The 20,241-nt window shown below is 32.9% G+C and overlaps 1 protein-coding gene across 1 annotated transcript in view; it reads right to left on the bottom strand.

The window, feature by feature from the left end:
- Positions 1 to 5,276: 5,276 nt before the first annotated feature.
- The window catches only part of LOC146998879 (uncharacterized), a 42,337-nt gene continuing 27,372 nt past the window's right edge, over positions 5,277 to 20,241 (bottom strand). Inside the window, exon 3 of the mRNA XM_085810262.1 lies at positions 5,277 to 5,531. Within this exon, the coding sequence (XP_085666388.1) occupies positions 5,423 to 5,531 (109 nt within the window). The 3' untranslated portion in view covers positions 5,277 to 5,422. The remainder of the gene's footprint in view (positions 5,532 to 20,241) is intronic.

The raw sequence follows: 20,241 nt of genomic DNA, 5'->3' as shown, positions 1-20,241 counted from the left end.
CATCATCTATATAAATTTCCTTCTAAATCCAATCAACTTCATCTGCTAAATTTAAATCATCATCTAAGACATCTAACTAAGCATAACTACCCAAAACACATCTTCATGTTAAACCATCATATATATATTATCATCATCATCGTCATTGAAAATATCGCCAAATTAAGATAAATCATCATAGCTCAAATCAACTAAATAAAAAGCAGTATCATCTAAATCACCACCATCAACAATATGATTCTCATTTGATCATCGTCTTCATCACCTCAACCGTCTAAATCACCATCAAAATTGTTATCTGAATAACCAAGAAAGAAATTATAAAATTATCACCAGATAATTCAAAACCATCATTTAAATAATCATCATCATCGAAATCATACCTTCAGTTTAAACCGTCGTATATGTCATCATCACCATTATCATCGTCGAGAGAGATAAATCATAATCCTCCAGATCATCTAAACAGAAAGCAATATCAACCAAATCATCATCTTCTTCATCCTCATTTAATCATCGTCTTCATTGCCTAACTCCTCTAAATTATTATATAAATCACTCTCACATCATGTATAAAATCGTCATCAGTCAAAACTATGTCACCATCAAATTCATCTAAATATTTATCATCACTTAATACACATCGTCATTTTAACCATCATGTATATCGCGTCACCATGATCATCGTCAGAATAAGATAAACCATCATCACCCAAATCACAAAATTTTAAACCATCCTATGTATCATCTTCATCATCATCATTGAAGTCGTCGTCAAAATAAAAGATCTTCACCTAGATACAAAGCCCAATCACCTCAAGTTTTATTATCATCCTACTCAAATATTCATACTCTTCATCATTAAACCATATACTCACGATCACCTAAATAAAAAATCATCAGCAGTTAATCTAAATCCTCGTCCTTAAAATACCAGTTAAATTATTTAAATCATGAATTTTTAGTGTTTCGCTAGTGTGCCGTCAAAAAGAGCCAGTTTCGTTCAGGTACAGACAGAAGGATATCACCGGAAGTTCACTATCTTTGGTAGAGGTGTAGTAACCAAACGCCCTCAGGAGATGCCAGAGGCTTGGGTACGTAGCCAAAACCTATGCCATCTTAGATAACGTGACACTCGGAAGTGACATAAGAGTTTGAATAACGTAATGTTTCAAAAAGTTTTGTTTTTGTGACAACGAAAATATTTTTTTAAGTTTCATGTCAAAACGACGAATTGTTTTCTTTTTTTTTAGGCAACGGCCTCTTGAATCTCTTGAAATCTTGTTTGTAATGACATTAAAAATTTCCCTTTTATCATTAAATCTGTATTTGATTTTAATTGAGCATCTCATTACTTACTGTTTGTTCATTTTGCATAATTTTAATATAATAATAATAAGCAAAATGCAAAATGTTAATCGTTAATGAAAAATGCGACCAGAGATATAAAATAAAAAATTAAAAGACAAAGAATTAAATTTATATATAAAGTTTTACCAGAATAGAAAAAAAAGAGAAAGGACTTTAAAGAATAGAATAGTTAAAGGGGTGTTGTTTATGTGAGTATCGTTTGCTTCATTTTATTGTTGCAAACAGCGTAAATTCCTTTTGCTTTTCTTCCTTTAGTTTTGAACTTTATGTGTGGCAACAAGATAATTGATTGATAGAATTGTGTTTGTGACAGCCATGTAGAATGGCTCACTTATTTTGTATCAATTATTTTGCATCGCTGACAAGTGTAATTTAATAAAAGTGTAGGAATACAGTTCATTTGTTGATTGATTATAGTTTGTGAAACATATTAATTTAATAGAATACAGGTGTTGAAAGCCAAAACATTTCATAAAATGAGGATTTCTGATATTTGCATTTTCAAATTCTCTATAATTTTAGCTTTCTTAAAACACCATTCTTTAATCTCTATGAAAATTAGGACTGTACAAAATCTAGCTTTAATTTGTCATTGAATGCTTTGATAATTGAGAATTTTTACATAAAATCGCCTTTTTCGAACGTGATTTTTTTATACTCGATGTAGTACCTGTTCTCAAGAACTACTGCTCACAGGTATCCGAAATGTTTATACCTTATTTACTACGTTTCCAAATATTTGCCGAATTGAGCTTTTGATTATAATCAGTGCTAAATTTTACTATGCGTAACAAAATATTCTGTAAAATACTCTAAAATTTAAAATGATAAAAAAGCTCGTTTCAGGATATTCAGCTAGGTATTGTGATGTTCCTTCCCTTAGCGAAAGACGTTTCCAGAACATTTTATCTGCGAGGGGCGAAAGACGTTTCCAGAACATTTTATCCGCAAGGGGCGAAAGACGGTTAAAGGAAGGGACGTAGTTACGCCGGAAAACAGAGTGGAGGCAAGCTGGTGGGAAGAATACGAGACTTGTGACTTTTGCGGTTGGACCGGCAGTCATGCCGTGTGCAAAGAGGTAACTTAAGCTAAATGTATAGTAGTGGTATTTGTTTTATTGTGTATTGTGTAATAAATTAGTGGATAAAATTTCAAAGCTGATGGAGATTATTTTCCTATTATGGCGAGTGCATGAGAAATAGACGAACCCGCCTCGGAGTTGAAACGGCGCGAGGTGCAAATCGGCGCAGTCCATAGGATAAGATTGTGAAAAAGGAAATCACTGAATAGTGAAAATAATAAATAAATATTATCGTAAAACGTTACTGAAAATTATAAAATGAAATTCGGTGATAGTTCACGAATGGATCTACGGTATGAGAAGATTTTTATGACGAAAGAAAATGGCGCGTTTAAGGCAATGTGTGCGAATAAATCATCAGATTTTGAAAGCGTGATGTGCTAAAACGTTCACAGCCAGTAAGTGGTAAAATGTGATCATCAGTGTTCATCATCCTAGTGAAATCGTGAAAAGTTAAATCAGGGTAACGTGAATTACCGTGTTGTAATCATGTCAAGTTACGTGCCAGTGCAGTGTGCTCATGATTAAAGTTTACAACGTCAAGTTGTGCTCTTCGTTCGACATTTTCACTATCGGGATCAAAGGTAAGTCCTTCTTAATTTATATATTAACCATATTAACTTGGAAAATTAAAATTGTTTTTATGTCTGGTAATAACATGATTCGAATGTCAGGCGTTAAAACCAGTAGACGCCGAGAAAGTATTTTTTATATGCAAATGAGAAATTAAGGTTCTTATTTTTATCAAGATATAGGAGATATTGATTGTTAAATGAAAGTTAAAATAGTTCGGAAATATGATATCAGAAGTGATTCTGAAGCATTTGATTGTTTACTCAGATTACTAAGCAAGGTCGAACGGACTTGTTTGTTGTCTTGTTTTACCAAAATGTTTTAGTCACTGAAGTTAATAAGTTGATTAAAAATTAATTCGTTTAACCATTTGAAACAATACGTTTAATATGTGTGTCAAAAAGAGCCAGTTTCATTCAGGTACAGACAGAAAGATATCACCGGAAGTTCACTATCGTTGGTACAGGTGTAGTAACCAACCGCCCTCAGGAGATGCCAGAGGCTTGGGTACGTAGCCGAAACCTATGCCATCTTAGATAACGTGACACTCGGAAGTGACATAAGAGTTTGAATAACGTAATGTTTCAAAAAGTTTTGTTTTTGTGACAACGAAAATATTTTTTAAAGTTTCATGTCAAAACGACGAATTGTTTTCTTTTTTTTTAGGCAACGGCCTCTTGAACCTCTTGAAATCTTATGCTGCTGCATTGCCGTGCGCAATGCAGCAGTAAGTACAGGAATGCGTAAATGCGATACGGCGCAATGCAGCAGTATTCAAAACATTTTATTTTCAGGATAATTTAAAAGATTAGCATATTTCTTTTTGCATTTATGTGTTTAACAATATATGGTTAAATATATGTTAAAAGTTTAATATGAGAATCTATTATTCATTATTGTGTTCCCTAATGATATTGTATGCTAAGTGAATAATGGTAGTATTCAGTAGTAATGAAATATATACGTTTGCCTATAATCAAATGTTATTATTGTATTGCATGTGTAACGCTGTAAAACGGAAATATCACAGATTAATAAGGGTCTTAAAAGGAGAAATAGGGTGGCAGAAGAATCAGACGAAGTCATAAAATCCATGCAGACTTAAATTAAGTTAAAGGAAATGGGGCTACAGCTAGAAAAGTGTAAGTTGGAGGCAGATGCGGCTAAAAAGCGGTTAAAAGAGATGGTATTTAGGGAAACACAATTAGAGAGAGAGCGAGATAAAAATTAAAGAAATAGAGCGTAGGAAAATAGATAAAGAAGGAAGCGTATCGCAATCAGAGGAGGATGGGGTTTCAGATTCTTAGAGCAAGGGAAACGATTATTGAAACATTTGAAAATAATGAAAGGAGTTATGATTGACCCACCATCGAAAGCTGAGAAATGGCCGTTCTTTTTACATCATGCTGAAGTGATTCTTAATCTCTATAAAATTTCTGAAGAAGGGAAAATTATTTTGCAGAGTTTAAAAAAAAAAGTTAAAAATTTGATCGCGACTCTCGATGAAATGGATTTAAATAACTATATTATGATTAAAGACACCGTATTAAAAAAATTCGAGATTCCTCGGAAAAACCGATCGAGGCAGGGTGGTGGGGTGAATACGAGACTTGGTACATTAGCGATTGGACCGGCAGCCATGCCGTGTGGAAAGAGATTACTTAAAACATGTTTTGCGCGTCTTATATTATGTATATAGATGATATTACTTAAAACATGTTTTGCACGCCTTATATTATGTATATAATTGAATGTATACTATACTAGTGATATTTGTTTTATTGTGTATTGCGTACCGTTATGTGTAATAAATTAGAGGATAAAATTTCAAAGATAGAGATTATTTTTTTACTATGGCGAGTGCATAGACGAACCTGCCTCGTGCTTGAAAGAGCGCGAGGTGATAGATGTACTTTAATTACGTAAAAACCTTAAAGCCTGTAAGAACAGTAGATTTTTCAGAAAAGGTAATCCAAAAATGGCCAATTCAACATTGTTGCTATAGGGTTTCCAACACCCCTTAATAAAAAGGAGTAAAATATTTTTAAAAAATGGCATTTATGGAAATAAGAAAAAGAAATATGTTTAGCTTATAAGAGTATATAATATTTCTGTAAAATAAATAAAGTGAGAATTTAAAAGTAATTTTTTAAAATAAAAAACCAAAAGGAAATATTTATAGTTTTTAAAATCAGTATTACGTTTGTAAAATGAAAGAACTTAAAATCTTTTTAAAGTAAAAATAGCGAAAAGAAAAATTTAAATGAAAGTTTCACGTTAGTAAAGTTAAATATTAAAGAGAAAAACATTTTTGACACGAGAAAAGGAAAATAAAAGAATTTTAAAGTCAAAATTACATTTGCACAAGTTGCAAATTTGATAGAGATTCGCGTTCCTTTAAGCCTCGGGCGCATCCCTATGACGGTCGGTTACTATTAAGCTTGTTATTGTAAACTGGCTATTCAAATTACAGTCGGTATGCGCAAAGGGGGCCTGAATCTTCATCCTGAAAAATAAACAAAATTATTGTTACACATCACATAAAAATATCAGTTAAAATGATAATTCAATTCTGAGTCACAAGCATGAGAATATTTGAGAAGGTTATATGGCATACGCAAATAACCAAAATGAAAGGTACTCGAAACGCATGTCTGTGCACTGTCTGCAAAAGTTCAGACCGGATCTTGGTCGTTTGTGGTAGGCATTGACTTCCAAGTACAAAAGTGTTTTGAAAAACGTAAATGTTTGCGCTTTGGTACTTGGTAAGTTACTTATTATTATACTTAAGTTACTTTGGTAAGTTATTTATTATTATTTAAATAGTAAAATGTAGATAACTGGCACTTTTATTTTCAGCTTTTTTCAAATAAACCCATTATGCAGCGTGCCAAAATAAAATAAAAAGACCTCTTTCAAAATTTAATACTTAACGTCCTTTTTCGGAAATGAAAATATCAATTAACAATAGACAAAACTCTTCCTTGACCTTGTAAATTATTCTAGAAATCCTTGACTTCCTTTAGCTGTAAAAAACTGAAATCTCTTACTAAATTTGGCATGGAATATGCAAATAAATTTCAAACGTAAAAATGTGCGCCATTTGTTTTTACATAAAAATTTCTCATATAAATAATTCTTGAATTAGACGTTTTTTGAAAGGTATCTTGACGCAAAATGTTTAAACTGTTTTCTTGAAACATTCATTTGCTATTGAAAATTTTATAAATATAACTAGGTTGAGTTTTGAATAAATGAAATTACAACGCATAACCACATTTTTGGAACATTTCGTATCCGAAAACGTGATCACATATAAACTAAGTTGTTATATCGCTTCATTACAATGCATCAGATCTTTAGTAAATAAAGAAAGCAATAAAATACACATGATGGTTTAACAATACCAAAAACATCATATCCTGCAGCAACTCTTCTTATTATTTCATACCTTAGGGAACAGGAGTAAATATGTGAATTTCGGAAACATTGCAGGTTGGCAAGCGATAAGGTGTTGCGCAGGAGAAATGATATTCGGGGAAAATATTTCGGCAAGGTAGGAGGTGAATTATATTCATTTTCGATGTGGAAGAGAATGTTATTCTAGGGTTTCGAGAAATAAGGAACATGATTTGGATAAGAGTGCACTTTCGACCAGAGTGAATTTGCGGAATTAGGAGTCATATGTTTCTTCTTTCTGTAGTGATTTGAAGTCGTGGTTCTGATGTGAACATCAAAGACTTAACGATATCACATTTGATTTTAGTGAAGTGCAGTTCATCCAGTGCTTTCTTCAGCAGTAGTTATGGCTTTCGCCGAGCGAAACAAACACAATGCAAGTTTCAAATGCCAAGTCATTCAGTTTGCGAAAGAAAATGGAAATCATGCAGTTTGGTTTTCGTGAATGCTTCGTACACGAGTGGAAGAAGCATGAAATTTTACAATGATTATTGCGCCAAAGAATAAATGTGTATTGCATAAAGAAGTAATGAAATAGCTTACTGTCGGCGAATGTGTTGGAAACTGCATTGTAGAAAATCCCCATCATCACTAGAATGGATTAATTGTAACAAGAAACAGCGTACGTTTCTTTCCCTTAAAAATAGAAAAAATGAATGCAAATGGAAGTGAAAACCCTAAAGCAAACTCAGTTTGTGTATTCGATTTACTTCACGGAACAATTCAGTTCTCTGAGAAAAAAAGGCAAAATTTTCTCAAAGGCTTCGGAAATATAGACATAAAACTTTGATGAGTTTTTAAAAATATGGAAAATTTTAATTACTATCAGGATGGAAATATGGATGTCATTCCAGTAGTTTTGATACAGTAGGAGATAAATAAACAATGATATGAAAGAAAAATAACGGTTAACATCGAAACAATAGGCCAACGAGAAATCTCAACTCACCGTACTGATCTCCTGCTTAGCCGAGTGTACGAAATGTGCATTTTCCCGAAAGTGTTTTCACCCGTATTCACGAGAAATGATCGGCGGAGAAAAATGTTGTGAAACTGTTGATAAGAAATATTTGGCAAAAGCTTCCTTTTGTATCAGATAATCAAGAAAGTCCAATATTTTGGGACATGTTCAGTCTCCATCTAACGGATAACACAAATATATTGTTGAAAGAGTGTTATACAGATATGACAGTTTATCCAGGCGGATTATTGCCATTAGTTCAGATATTAGACATATATGTCAATAAATCATCGATAGAATATTTTAAACGTTAGTAGAATACTCGAACAAACGTGAAGGTGAAAAAGACAATTACAAATGGTGACCAAATACGTCATGGCAGTCCATAAATAGTGTGTCAGTAAATAATAAAAGCACGGAATAAAATTAAACCCATTTAATATATGTGGTATATCTGACGGTCTAGATGAAACGGAAGATGATTATTTATCTGTGGATCAGAGAAAAAGTGACGGCGAAAATGAAGCAGAATTCTATGATGTGCTTGAAGGTATAACTTAACTTATCAGTATACATAGATCCAAGTAAGGATCAGATGTGAAGGTGAAAATGAAAGTGAATTTTTATAACGAATATTTTTAAGTACATAAACTGTGTTATTTCTTTTAAATAAAAATAATTTAATTACACGCAGAAATCTAATTTTCGTATGCTCACTTTTTCCATATTTCCAAACATAACATTTTTATAGCTGGCGGACAGCGCGCACCCATAAACTTCCATCTTACATTTTGTTTTAACAGTGCGTCTTATAAGCCTGAATATACGGTAACAAACAGAGTTGAAAGTTTAGTGATATGGATATTTATATGCTTGCTGAACCATTATATTCTGTTTTTTCCCTTCTATTAGTTTACAAATGTTTTCAAAATTTCGATGTTACATTTTCGATCTTTGTGTTGAGAAAAGAGATAATGAATTCAAATTTTTATCTCGGAAAACAAAATTCCAAATCAGATTTCTAATGAAGAAGTGAAATGTTCTATAGCTTTACTTTCCGGACTCTTTAAAATTAAGAAAAAGAAGAGAGGAAAAAAAGAACTGATTTGGGTAACCAGAATATTTAGCCATTCAGTATCTACATTATCTAATGAATAGTACAGAAATAAGATAAAATTACGTTTCGTTTTGTAGGCCTTACATTTCAAAATGGTTTTATATATCTTAAAGCGCATAGCAAAAGATTAGGCTCTCAACCGCTTTTTCAGTAATAACGTCAGAGAATAATTCTTACAGTTACAAGGTTTTCAAATAATCCATTCCTTCAAAAGTAATCTATTGTGTTAAGAAGATGTGTTTTCGAGGGCAGAAAATGAAACAGAACGGTGAAATGCTTCAGAGTATGATCCTGTAATGCTTTAACAAATCTTTCGCAGTTTTAAGTAATAAAGAAATGTGGTAAAGCTTCATCTTACACTATAGTAATGTAGTCATATTATTTATATTATGTGACTATGTGTCTCTATTCGATGTGTGGGAAAAAAACGTCTCCAACAGGTTTATATATCCGATACCATTCAGATAAACGCAAAACCAACATTTCCATCTAATAATTTTGATTTTATTTTAATTATACCATTTTGTAGTTAGATAACCAATTTGCAAGCAAGAATTTGTATCGTAACAGTGAATCATATTGCTGCCAAATTCCAAATATACACTCATGTCCATAAATTAAGGATAATTCGGAGTCACGCGGAAATCGAACTCTAAAATAAATATATCACCTGTAAAATCACTACACACATCTTCAAGAATGATATGGAAATTTCAGGAAGTAACCAGATGACACCGCTGGTACGTCACAATGACGAGAGTGTAAGAGAATGATATATAAGGAATACAGGCAAAGAAGTAAAATTGTTCGCAGGAGCTTTGCAAGCATTTCAGTGCAATAACTGAATAGTTATGACACATAGGACGCATTTGGAGGATATTTTTACGTGGTAGAATTATCAGCCGTCTGGAATGTGGGCGTACCCAACTGGAAGTATCAGACGAACATGGAACTGCCCAGAGTGTCATCTCCAGGCTTTGGCAACGATTCCAAGATGATGGTAATGTGAGTAGAAGTTACAGTCGCCCCAAAGTTACAACGCCGAAAGAGGGCCGGTATTTGGCAGTTACTGCCAAAAGAAACAGGCGGAACACAGCCTCAGACCTGTCTAGTCAGCTCTCTTCAGCCACTGGTACGACATTTTCAAGGCAAACCGTGTACAGACGCTTAGGGCAGATTGGTCTATATGCTCGTAGACCTGTCAGATGCGTTCCACTTACTGCAACTCACTGTCGCCTGCTGTTAGGCTGGAGTAGAGAGCATGCGTTGTGGACACCGCAACAGTGGGCTTGCGGATGCGTTCCGACGAATCGAGGTTTAGCTTGCAGTCTGATTCTCGCCAGAATTTCATATGGAGAGCTCCAGGTACCCGTTACCACCAAGAAACATAATTGAACGGCACCATTACTGTGGTGTAGGAGTGCTCGTTTGGGGTGGAATTATTCTGGGTTCCAGAACTGACCTGCATGTTCAAATTGGAACCATGACAAGCCAAATCTATCGGGACGTCATTCTGGAACAACATGTACATTTGTTTCGGGGCGATTTGTGTACATCTATAAACAATTTGTGTTTATAGATGACAACGCCCGATCTCACAGTGCAAAACATCGTCAGCGAATGCCTTCAATCATAGGATATCACCCGTATAGACTGGCCAGCATTCTCACCGCACTTGAATCCAGTAGAGCACGTGTGGGACATGCTTGGCCGACGAGTTGCAGCCCGTCAACCTCCTCCTACATGTCTACCGGAACTTCGAGAGCATTGTTTTTTGAGTGGTGTAATATCCCCCAAGATCAGATCGATAATTTGATACTCAGCATGCCTAGGCGTTGTACGGACTCTATTGCATCGTCTGGGAGACATACAATGTATTAACGATCATACCAACCATGTAATATTGGTTTTTTTAAATAGTTCTTTTTTTTTTTTTTTTTTTTTTTTTGTAATTTGCTCCAGGGAGAAAAAATCGCTAATTTTTTTAATAATATAAAACATAAAGCATAATTTTTTGCTCTTTAGCTTTTGTTTAATAAATAAGCTTTACAAATAAGTCAAATTTGTTTTGCTTCTAACTCTTCCTTTGCCTGATTTTGCATTATCCTTAATTTATGGACATGAGTGTAAAAAACTAAAGCTCACGAATCACAAACCGAGAGTTTCTGTGAGATTTGTGAGGTGCGAAGGAATCTCTATTTTGAAAGAAATCGAAATTGATATAAATTCGCTTTATAACATATTATTCAGTTTATTTATCTAATTATATTATGATTCTGATTTAATGTACACACACATTTTAAAAGTTATTTCTTTCGTTCAGTTCAATTTGTAATCTTGAATTTTTACACTGGAAAAATCCTGAGTAGACACCGAAACTGTGGTATGTCAAACTACATTTAAACAAGGTGAAAGCAAATTAAAACCTAATGTACATACTACAATAGCTTTTAATTTGTTTAGAATTACAATCTTAGTAATGCAACTCAAGCTGATTAACACATAATTAAAAGCGGATAAACATTCCTTTTTGAACGTTTCTTTGAATCTTGATATGAAGTTCTATAAATATCTGCAGTTGGATAAGACAGCTCAGGGTCAAAAAAATTTTAAAAAGAATGATTATTTAGAATATCACTAGTGGGTGTATGAAGGAAATTTTTATAAATTAATTTCATGAGTTCAATTATGAAATATAAACGCTGTAATATTTGCTCAATTTAAAGCCAGTAGCACAACATAAATGTATTGTTGAAAACCACTTTCAGGTGTAAAGCTATGAGTTAAAAAAGTCAATAAACTGGGACTTTCCAGGTTAAACCGAAAGACCTGGCAGCCATGAAAGGCACTGAAAACATAGATCTGAACTACGAAAGAGTGTACTTAGTTGCTGCTAAAATAATGCTGATATCTTAAAGTTAGCATGACTAATTACTAGCTAATAATATATCAGTAGTTACACTTACCGAGCAAAATATTATCAAATGCTGTCCATATACTAAGAATACCATAAAGTTCTTGATAATAAAAATGTTATTGATAATAAATTTTGGTAAAATGAAGCAGGTATATGATTTACTTGTTCTATTTTTCTTTTCCTGGTCTTGCTTCGTTTGGTCATTAAATCAATCGTTCTACAGTCGTTATCGAGTTCTGGCTCTTTTCGCAGTTCATCCGGTTTCCTTTTCGGGTTTGACAGTTCTTTACCGGTTTGACAGTTCTTTACCGGTTCCAGCTTGTTTTTCAGATTAGGATTCTTTTCCGTTTCTTGCTTCTTTTTCAGGTATTGCGTCTTTTCTGACTCGTCTATATTTTCCAGTTCTGGCATCTTTTCCGGCTCTTGCTTCTTTTCCAGTTTTTGCATTTTTTCCAGTTTCTTCTTCTTTTTCAGTTCTTCTTTGTTTGTTGTTTTTGCATTTTTTCCAGTTTCTTCTGCCTTTTCAATTCTTCTTTGTTTACTAGTTTTTGTATCTGTTTCAGTTGTTTCTCCATTTTCAGTTCTTCTTTCTTTTCTAGTTTTTGAATCCATTCCAGTGTTTGCTTCTTTTTCAGTTCTTGCTTCTTTTCTAGTTTCTGTTGCTTTTCCAGTTTCTGTTTGTTTTTCTTCAGTTCTTCCTTCTTTTCCAGTTTTTGCTTCTTTTTCTGCTCTTGTTTCATTTTCAGTTCTTGCTTTTTTTCCAGTTTTTGCTTCTTTTTCAGCTCTTGCTTCTTTTTCAGTTCTTGCTTCTTTTCTAATTCTTGTATCTTTTCTTGCTCTTGCTTCTTTTCTAGTTTTTGTACCTTTTCCAGCTTTTGCTTCTTTTTCAGTTCTTGCTTCTTTTCTAGTTTTTGTGTCAATTCCAGATTTTTCTTGTTTTTCAGTTTTTGCTTCTTTTCCAGTTTCTCTTTATTTTCCTGTTCTTCCTTTTTATTCAGTTCCTTATTCTTTTCCAGTTCTTGCATCTTTTGCGGTTCTCGCTTCTTTTCTAGTTCTTTCTCGTTTTCTAGTTTTTGCTCATTTTCATGATCACAAGGAGGGTTTTCCAATCTACAAAATAATCAGTATATCTTTATTTCAGTAGTAAAAAAGTGAAAGTAGTGCAACGACGATCAAGTTTAACATGTAGGGCGAATTTGTTGCTTTCGTTATTCTGACCTAAAGCCAAGCAGAGAAGTTAAAGCATTTGGCGTGATTTGTATGCAATAAGCGACCTCCATGAATCTCACGTAAAGCGTAATAATTTGCAAAGTTTCAGTGCCTTAATTTCCTTACTTAATTTTTACATAAGTTGAAATAATAATAATAGTAATAATAAACAGGTGGCTTAAAACAGAGGGAAACAATGGCTAAAATTGCAAAATAGGAGGAAAAATGAAATTGAAATGCAAAATGAATCAACTACAAACAAAGGATGGTAAAAGCATTTTAGAAGATATACACGTAACGTTCTTTCTGAATCAGCAAAACCTGTATTTAAACGAGTATACGTTTGAGAGCTTTGGATTAATTTATTTTTTGTATCAATTACTATACCATATATCAATACTATAATATTACTATTACGCATGCCAGATATTTTAAATTTCTTCAATTTTTGTATAATTTATTTACGTATTTTGTATTTTAACATTTTCTTATCATTATCCCAGTAGAGGTAACCTAACACATCATTAAATTATCTCCGAGTTTCCTCATTTAAGTCATCTATCTCGCAGATAAATCTTTTTGCATCGCTGGCTGCACAGGTTTCAAATTTTCTCTCGTTATTCCGAATTCGGAAAAATTCCGACTTGCTGGTCTATTTCGTCGTCCAGCAGAGCAGCACTAGGATTTTCCCACCATTTGTTTTCAAATGAAAATTTTATTCTCATTTTTCAGTTGCATTCTTAAGTTTGAATTATTTATACAGGAAGAAAGAAAGAAATCAAACAAAGCAAAACAAATCAGGAAAAGAAATATCTGTTTTCTCCTATATTTATTGTTCCCTGTAATTTCTTTTGCCTGTTCCATTAAATTTATTGAAGGAAAATTTGTTCTTTCAAAATGTATTTCCTAAATCCTTATGCGAATTAAGCCTTTCTGAGCGTTTCGGCTACACTTTAATGGCTTTTACAATTTAATTTTTGAATATTGACAGCTGCCTATACTGAAATATTTTCTCCATTGACCTCGAAAAAAGAAGAATTAAAGTTCCAGGAGATTTTACAATGAAGGACACATATTTCTTATTTGAAGGGCAAGAGGAAAAAAAAAGAAATTTTCGGATGGGAATATGTAGCATTTTAAACACCGTGTTTGTAAATTTCATCATAATAGCAACACTTGAGTCATAAGTAATTATGCACATATATGAGAGAGACGACGACGACGACGAAAAATGAAATGGCAAAACACGGCCGAAAACACTATCCTGGCCGATACAAACAACACAAAACTCCAGAAAGAACGAACACCAGTTATGCTTAGCACAAGAGAAATTAAAAAATAGGAACAAAATTAGACACTTATGGACCTCAAAGAAGGTGTTCGAAATTACGACCTGCACCCTGATGCAGGTATCACATCGAACATAAGATGTTCTGGAAAATACCGTGGATCCCCAGGACTTTCTCAGTAGCTGCCACGATATGTGCCACAAGTTCCTGTGTGACATCTAACAGGGGTTTCGTGCACTAATGTGTTGACGTACCCTGAGAGGAAGTGTAATGCAAGTGAGGTCTCGTGATCCTGCTGAACAATGCACTGGACTATCCCTGCCAAACACATGTTTAGGATACTTTCCGAAGGAACTTTCGAATACTTTCTTTGATGACGATCCCCTGTTTTTGTTCTTATTTCTTAGTTTCCGCTGGGCTAAGAATAATAAAGAAATACCTTTACACTGTTCGTACCCTATTTTTCTTGTGTTGTATCTCGTCACTATGGCGCCAGGAAAGCGTTTCCGACCATGCATTGCAATAAACGATTATATATATATAATCGTATATATATATGTTACCGTGAAAGACCGAAATTGGAGAATGTCGACTTTTACCGGAGAATGTCAACGTTCACCAAATACATCGGTGAAAGATCGAATATTGCATTATATTCTTGTACATTCGGACCCTCACCGGTGTATGTAGACAATCACATATATGCTCTGGTGTAGGTCAAAAAGAGAGGAGAATATGTACACGCTCTCATTGCAAAAGGAAGTGTTCCACAAATAAATGCAGTTGTAAAATCAAGGCCCTCTTGTGCAATTGAAAGTGTCCTAATAGTTTAAGTTGTTGCAATAAATAAGATTTGAATCACGTAATTTAGTAAGTTTTTAACTTCTATTATTTTCCTTTCTCATTTTGAATGTACAGTGTGTTTGAAGTTCTTATATTCTTAAGTTCTTATTTTAAGTTTCAAGTGCGTTTTTTCGCGACCGAATTACGGAGAAGAAAATATAATATTCTTATGTGTTCAACATTCACCATTAGTACATGGTGAATGTCGACATGTACCGGTGTAAGTCAGAAATAAGAGTATTTGGAAAATATTTCGGACATACACCAAGAGACTATGTGAATGTTGACATTCACCGGTGAAAGTCGACATTCACCAGATTTCGGAGTTTCACCGTCACATATATACGATAAACGTATATATATATATAGATATATATGTATATGTGTGTGTGTGAGAATTAATGTTAGGAATTCTGATCGCACATATTGATCTATAATAGAGAGCAAATTTGGCAGATGAATAAGATAAAATATTCAGATTTATTTCAATTCACATTTGCGGCCCCAATTCATTTGAAATTCTAAACTTGCCTATTTCTAGAATATTTATATTTCTCATATTGTTGGAATAGGAAGAAAGTGGCACGACGCCGTGTTAGCGGTGACAGAGATAGAAAAAATGTGCATAGTTCTACAATATTGTGGTTTAGTAAGAGAAATATTTGATTTAGGAAATTTTATTTTCCCACTTAGCTAAGTCATCATCTTTAACTGAAATCATGTGATGGGGATATATATATATATATATATATATATATATATATAAACATAAACATATATTTTAATTAATTAATTTTTATTTTTTAATTTGTTATTAATTCAAAATTATTTAATATTACATATTAAAAAAAATAATTGCAATGAAAAGTTAAAATCTCGAAATTTTTATTATGTTGGATGAGTAAATTCTCAAAACTCGAGCTAAATGATATCATAAATCTCTGTAAATCTAGAAATATATATTCTAACAGAAACAGGTGAAGAGAACAATTTATATTCATTTTTTTCCGAATAGAGTATGGGATGGATTTCAGTGTTTACTTAATTTGTTTTACATACATATATATATGCATATTATTTATAAACATAAAGTCCTTTTTGTCTTTGTTACTCTAATTATATTAACTATTTGACAGTTACTTCTCATTCAAAAATTTTGCAAACTGGCCGTTTAAACACGTATATTTTGTATATTAGCTTTCTGTTCAGATATTTCATTAGTTAATGCAATAAAGTTTCCTCATAATCAAAAGGTATTATAATAAATTTGAATTCTTCACAATGTGATTTTCCAACTTAAACATTTATAATCTCTTTTTGTAATGAAGGAATGAAAAAAACATTACGCATTATAAATCTGAAAACGTATTATTTTCCAAACCAGTGTTTTTGTCAAAAAATTTTAAATGTATAACTAAACTGGACCTGAAACACTATGTTTTGTTTTATTATTTTTCCGAAATGACTTACGTCTCCGACACGTATTGCAATCTTAAACATTGGGGATCCAATTCTTCTAGTAATTGTTCGCTGAAGTATATTTCTGCTTCTCCTTCTTCTTCTTCAAATATACGTCGATAATTATTTGCGCTGAAATATTTTTACTTTATTAAATATATATGTTCATATATTTGAAGTCATTAATTTAATAAATGATTATTTATACGTTTTTTGTCAAAAGTAGTAAGTTACAGTTTGCGAGCATTTTTACACATTGTTAAAGATTTTTAAAGGGGCTATGTTCCACGAAGAAAATATCTTTACTTATTCAAAATCTTCAAAAAACAATAAATATGGAAATGAATATTCGTCTTATTAGCCTAAATTCCATTATGAGGATATACAGGTATAATAGGAAATGAAGCTGCTGGCACCAGCAGCTCAGGATGCCATATTAAAAGGTCTGATTGACATCTATCATCTCAAATCAAACCTTGCAATTAGGAAAAAATTTTCCAAACACGTTTTAATAAAATAACAAACAGGATGGGACGAGGAAGATACAAGAAGATTGCTCCACGGTTACTTCCCGGAAGTATCCCTATAAAGAATAAATTTTTTTCTCCAATTAGATTGGCAACAAATCATGGAAAGTTTCCATTTTATTTCCAGAGATTCTTAAAAAGGCACGTAAAATGCGAGCGCGAAAAACCTGAAAATCTAGCAAAACCGAAGCTTTATAAATGGCACTCTCCATTACTTTCCATTCTTAGAAAAAATAACTAGGATTTGCATCAAAAATTCCAGAGAAACTTTTTTTCTACAATATGAAGTGTGTGTCTGCACTTCAACAATTTATGAAATATATTATTGAAAGTGAAGGAACTGTCATTATAAGTATCTAAACATATTACAAGAGTGAATAAGCAAGTATTTAAGAACAAGTAAAATTTTTAAACGGTGGCTTTATTTGACCAGGCTGATCAAAATTCCAGTCGAGCGCAATTAATCAATGTTCGGGCTCTCAACCTGATGGCTACGTATGCTGAGCCGATGAATGATCAATCGTTTGGACAATTTCCGCACAGGATTAAAAATTGCCTTACTACAGACTTCTTAACGGGCCATGCGTTCAAAACATAGATTTACACGTTAACTCAAATGTATAAAAAATTAACGAAAACAAAAAGAAATATTAAACGCACAATATCTCATCGGATCTTCCTATGTTCCTGATTATTACATCTGCTGAAAACAATTTAATACGTTTAAATGCAATTACATTTCACTGAAGTAATCTATTAATTGTTTAACACTTTTCTGCTGTTGACTTCAATAAATTTATGATGTTTGGTATTTCATTTGTTTCCAGCACACCTAGTCTCCTTTGCAAAGAAAAATAATATGAACTTTTGTAGTTAAGAAATGATTTAGATAAAAAATTAAATTGGACTGAAGATAATGTCTCGGTTGTTTCCGTTAAAAGAAATTGGTGCTTTCCTAATTCCAAAACATATCTCCATATATATACATAACATACATGTAATTAATTTACACAGTAAAAAAAAAAAAAAGGTTCTTCTCATGGTATCTTGAAATGGGTAGATACGATAGCTAAAAACAAGTGTCGGACAAAAGCGGAGCTGCAAATAGTGATTTTTCCGTTTAAGTAATTCTGTTATTCGATGCATGTAATTTTGTTGAAATTCGTGTTACAAATTGATTTATTCTCTGATGTAAAAGAATTATCCCAAATTTTATTCAGAAGATTTAAATAACGTTTTCGATCACAATACGCAGCAGTTACTAGTAAAATATCTGGATCAGTGACATTTCTGACGTCATTTAAAACGCTTAATTACAGGGCCGTAGTACAATTCCCAATCCCGCCCCAAGCCCAGGAGTATAGCGATATACAATAGTGACGTGATCGAAGATTCTTTGGAAATAATCGTTGTCATCGAATGACATGCATATTTTATTTAAGTAATCCTAATCATCAGCTTTTAATATTCGTTGCAAATAATCATTGTCATCGAATAATCATTGTAAAGAATCATTCTCATCGGATAATCATTGAAAATAATCTTTGTCATTACATAAAGGGGCATAGTAGCTGATGTATAAAGAATTGTACTCAAATTCTAATCAAAAGAATCGAATATGTATTGCAATTTATCATATGATCATTATTTACAGCAATGATTCTTAAATGATTTTGACCTACGGCTCCTATTGACCCCGCGGAAAACTTGCGCAACTGTGACAAAAAGAATATTTAAAAATACAATAAAAGCTTGAAAGCTAGGGAAAATGTCTGAATTTAATTTCCTTTTATTTAAATGAAGCTTAATATTTTTAAAGGAAATTGAATATTGTAAACAGGAATCAACAATATAAATATATGTGGGTTTTTGCCTCTTTGTTTTTTTCCTTCGTAACATCATATCCTTCGGAACGGGTGGGGGAATTTGAGTTTGGAAGGAGGTACCCTCGGATATCAAAAATTCATGGTAGAACTTTTCGAATATTGTTATCTTCCTACGACTATCACTCGAGATATTATATAAAATTTCTTAAAACGCTAATTTTTCGCCATCATTTTTCCAAGTGGCCGAAGTCTAGCGCGCTGGAGATCAAAATGTTTTATTTAGAAAAATGTTGGCCCTTCTCACTCTCAAATCGTACAGTTTGTTTAAGAGAAATTTTTAAGTTAAAAAAAAATTTAAATAAATAGTATTGCCAAAAGTGAAACTTATTGTTATTATTATTTACGGCTATATTCTGAAGTTGAAGAAAGCACGTGATTCCATATAACGTCATTGTATGTCGAAAATCTTTTGTTAATGTCAGTATTTTAAATGAATAGCTGCTTTTGGCAAATTTTATGTTTCACCTTTAGATACGTGACACGATATGCTATCTCTACGTTAATTCTTTTATTGAGATTTTGAAAATTTGTTATATTAAAATAAATTTAAATCATAACCTCAAATGTATTACCTGAAGTGTCAAAGGTCTTTGTTTCCTGACTTGGCAAGAAAAATTTATTTACGAATCGCTGGTTGCTTGGAAAGAATGAATACATTTTCTTCATAATAAAATGTTTCTATGCATTTTACGCTATTCTAATTTTATTTATAAAAAATTAATTTCTTTTATTGTACAGTTCCTTTCTGAGTAGAAGTTTAAACTTCTGTAGGTATTTAACGTAGTATTTTAGATGCAATGTTACTTTACTACAGTTACATAATTTTTTTTTAATTTACTAAAATGTCTGAATGCAAGAAGACAGCACAAATGTTACAGCGAGCTACAGAAAAAATGAAGTTAAAAACACTAGGAGACTCAGCAGGCAAGTACAAGAAAACTTGCGTACTTCAAAAATGAATGAAGATACAACTAGAAACTCAGCAGGCAAGCATAGTGACAAGAAAGCTTACGCATTCAAGAAACTGAAGAAGAAACGAATAAGAGTTCCAGCAGACAAGCAGCAACTCAAGAAACTTCGCGTGCTCAAACTGTATCAGAAACTAGTAGAAGACACAAAAGAAATTCAGAAAACCAAGTAACACTGCGTGCTCCGGAAAGGGAAGCAGAAGCGAAACGGAAGCCCATTAAGCAAGTGGAACGTCAACAGAATATGCGCGATGAAGAGAAGAAGTTGCAAGTAAACGAAGGATACAACACTCTCCGCGTCATCGTCAGATTCGACAGGAAATACCAGAACAGCTCAAGAACCTGCATAAACAACTCAAGACGCTGCAGATTACGGACAATTTCGGTTCGAAGAGGCAGAGCTGATACGAGGAAACAAGCTTCGCATGAACCCATCACGACATACACGTAGTAATCTTCACAATGCAGGAAGTTTACTTTGAGCAACACACTGTATACGTAGAGCTCGTAGACATATATAGTAAAGATTTTGCTTTGGCAACAGCCCCCTAGTAAAATGTATGAAGTTTATATTGACATCTC

This window comes from Stegodyphus dumicola, chromosome 2 (genome assembly GCF_044657685.1).
Source record: "Stegodyphus dumicola isolate Sdum_Otavi_A_Nest chromosome 2, ASM4465768v1".
Taxonomy (NCBI): domain Eukaryota; kingdom Metazoa; phylum Arthropoda; class Arachnida; order Araneae; family Eresidae; genus Stegodyphus; species Stegodyphus dumicola.
The sequence above is the reverse complement of the archived record's forward strand: the minus strand, read 5'-3'. Positions and strand labels throughout refer to the sequence as shown.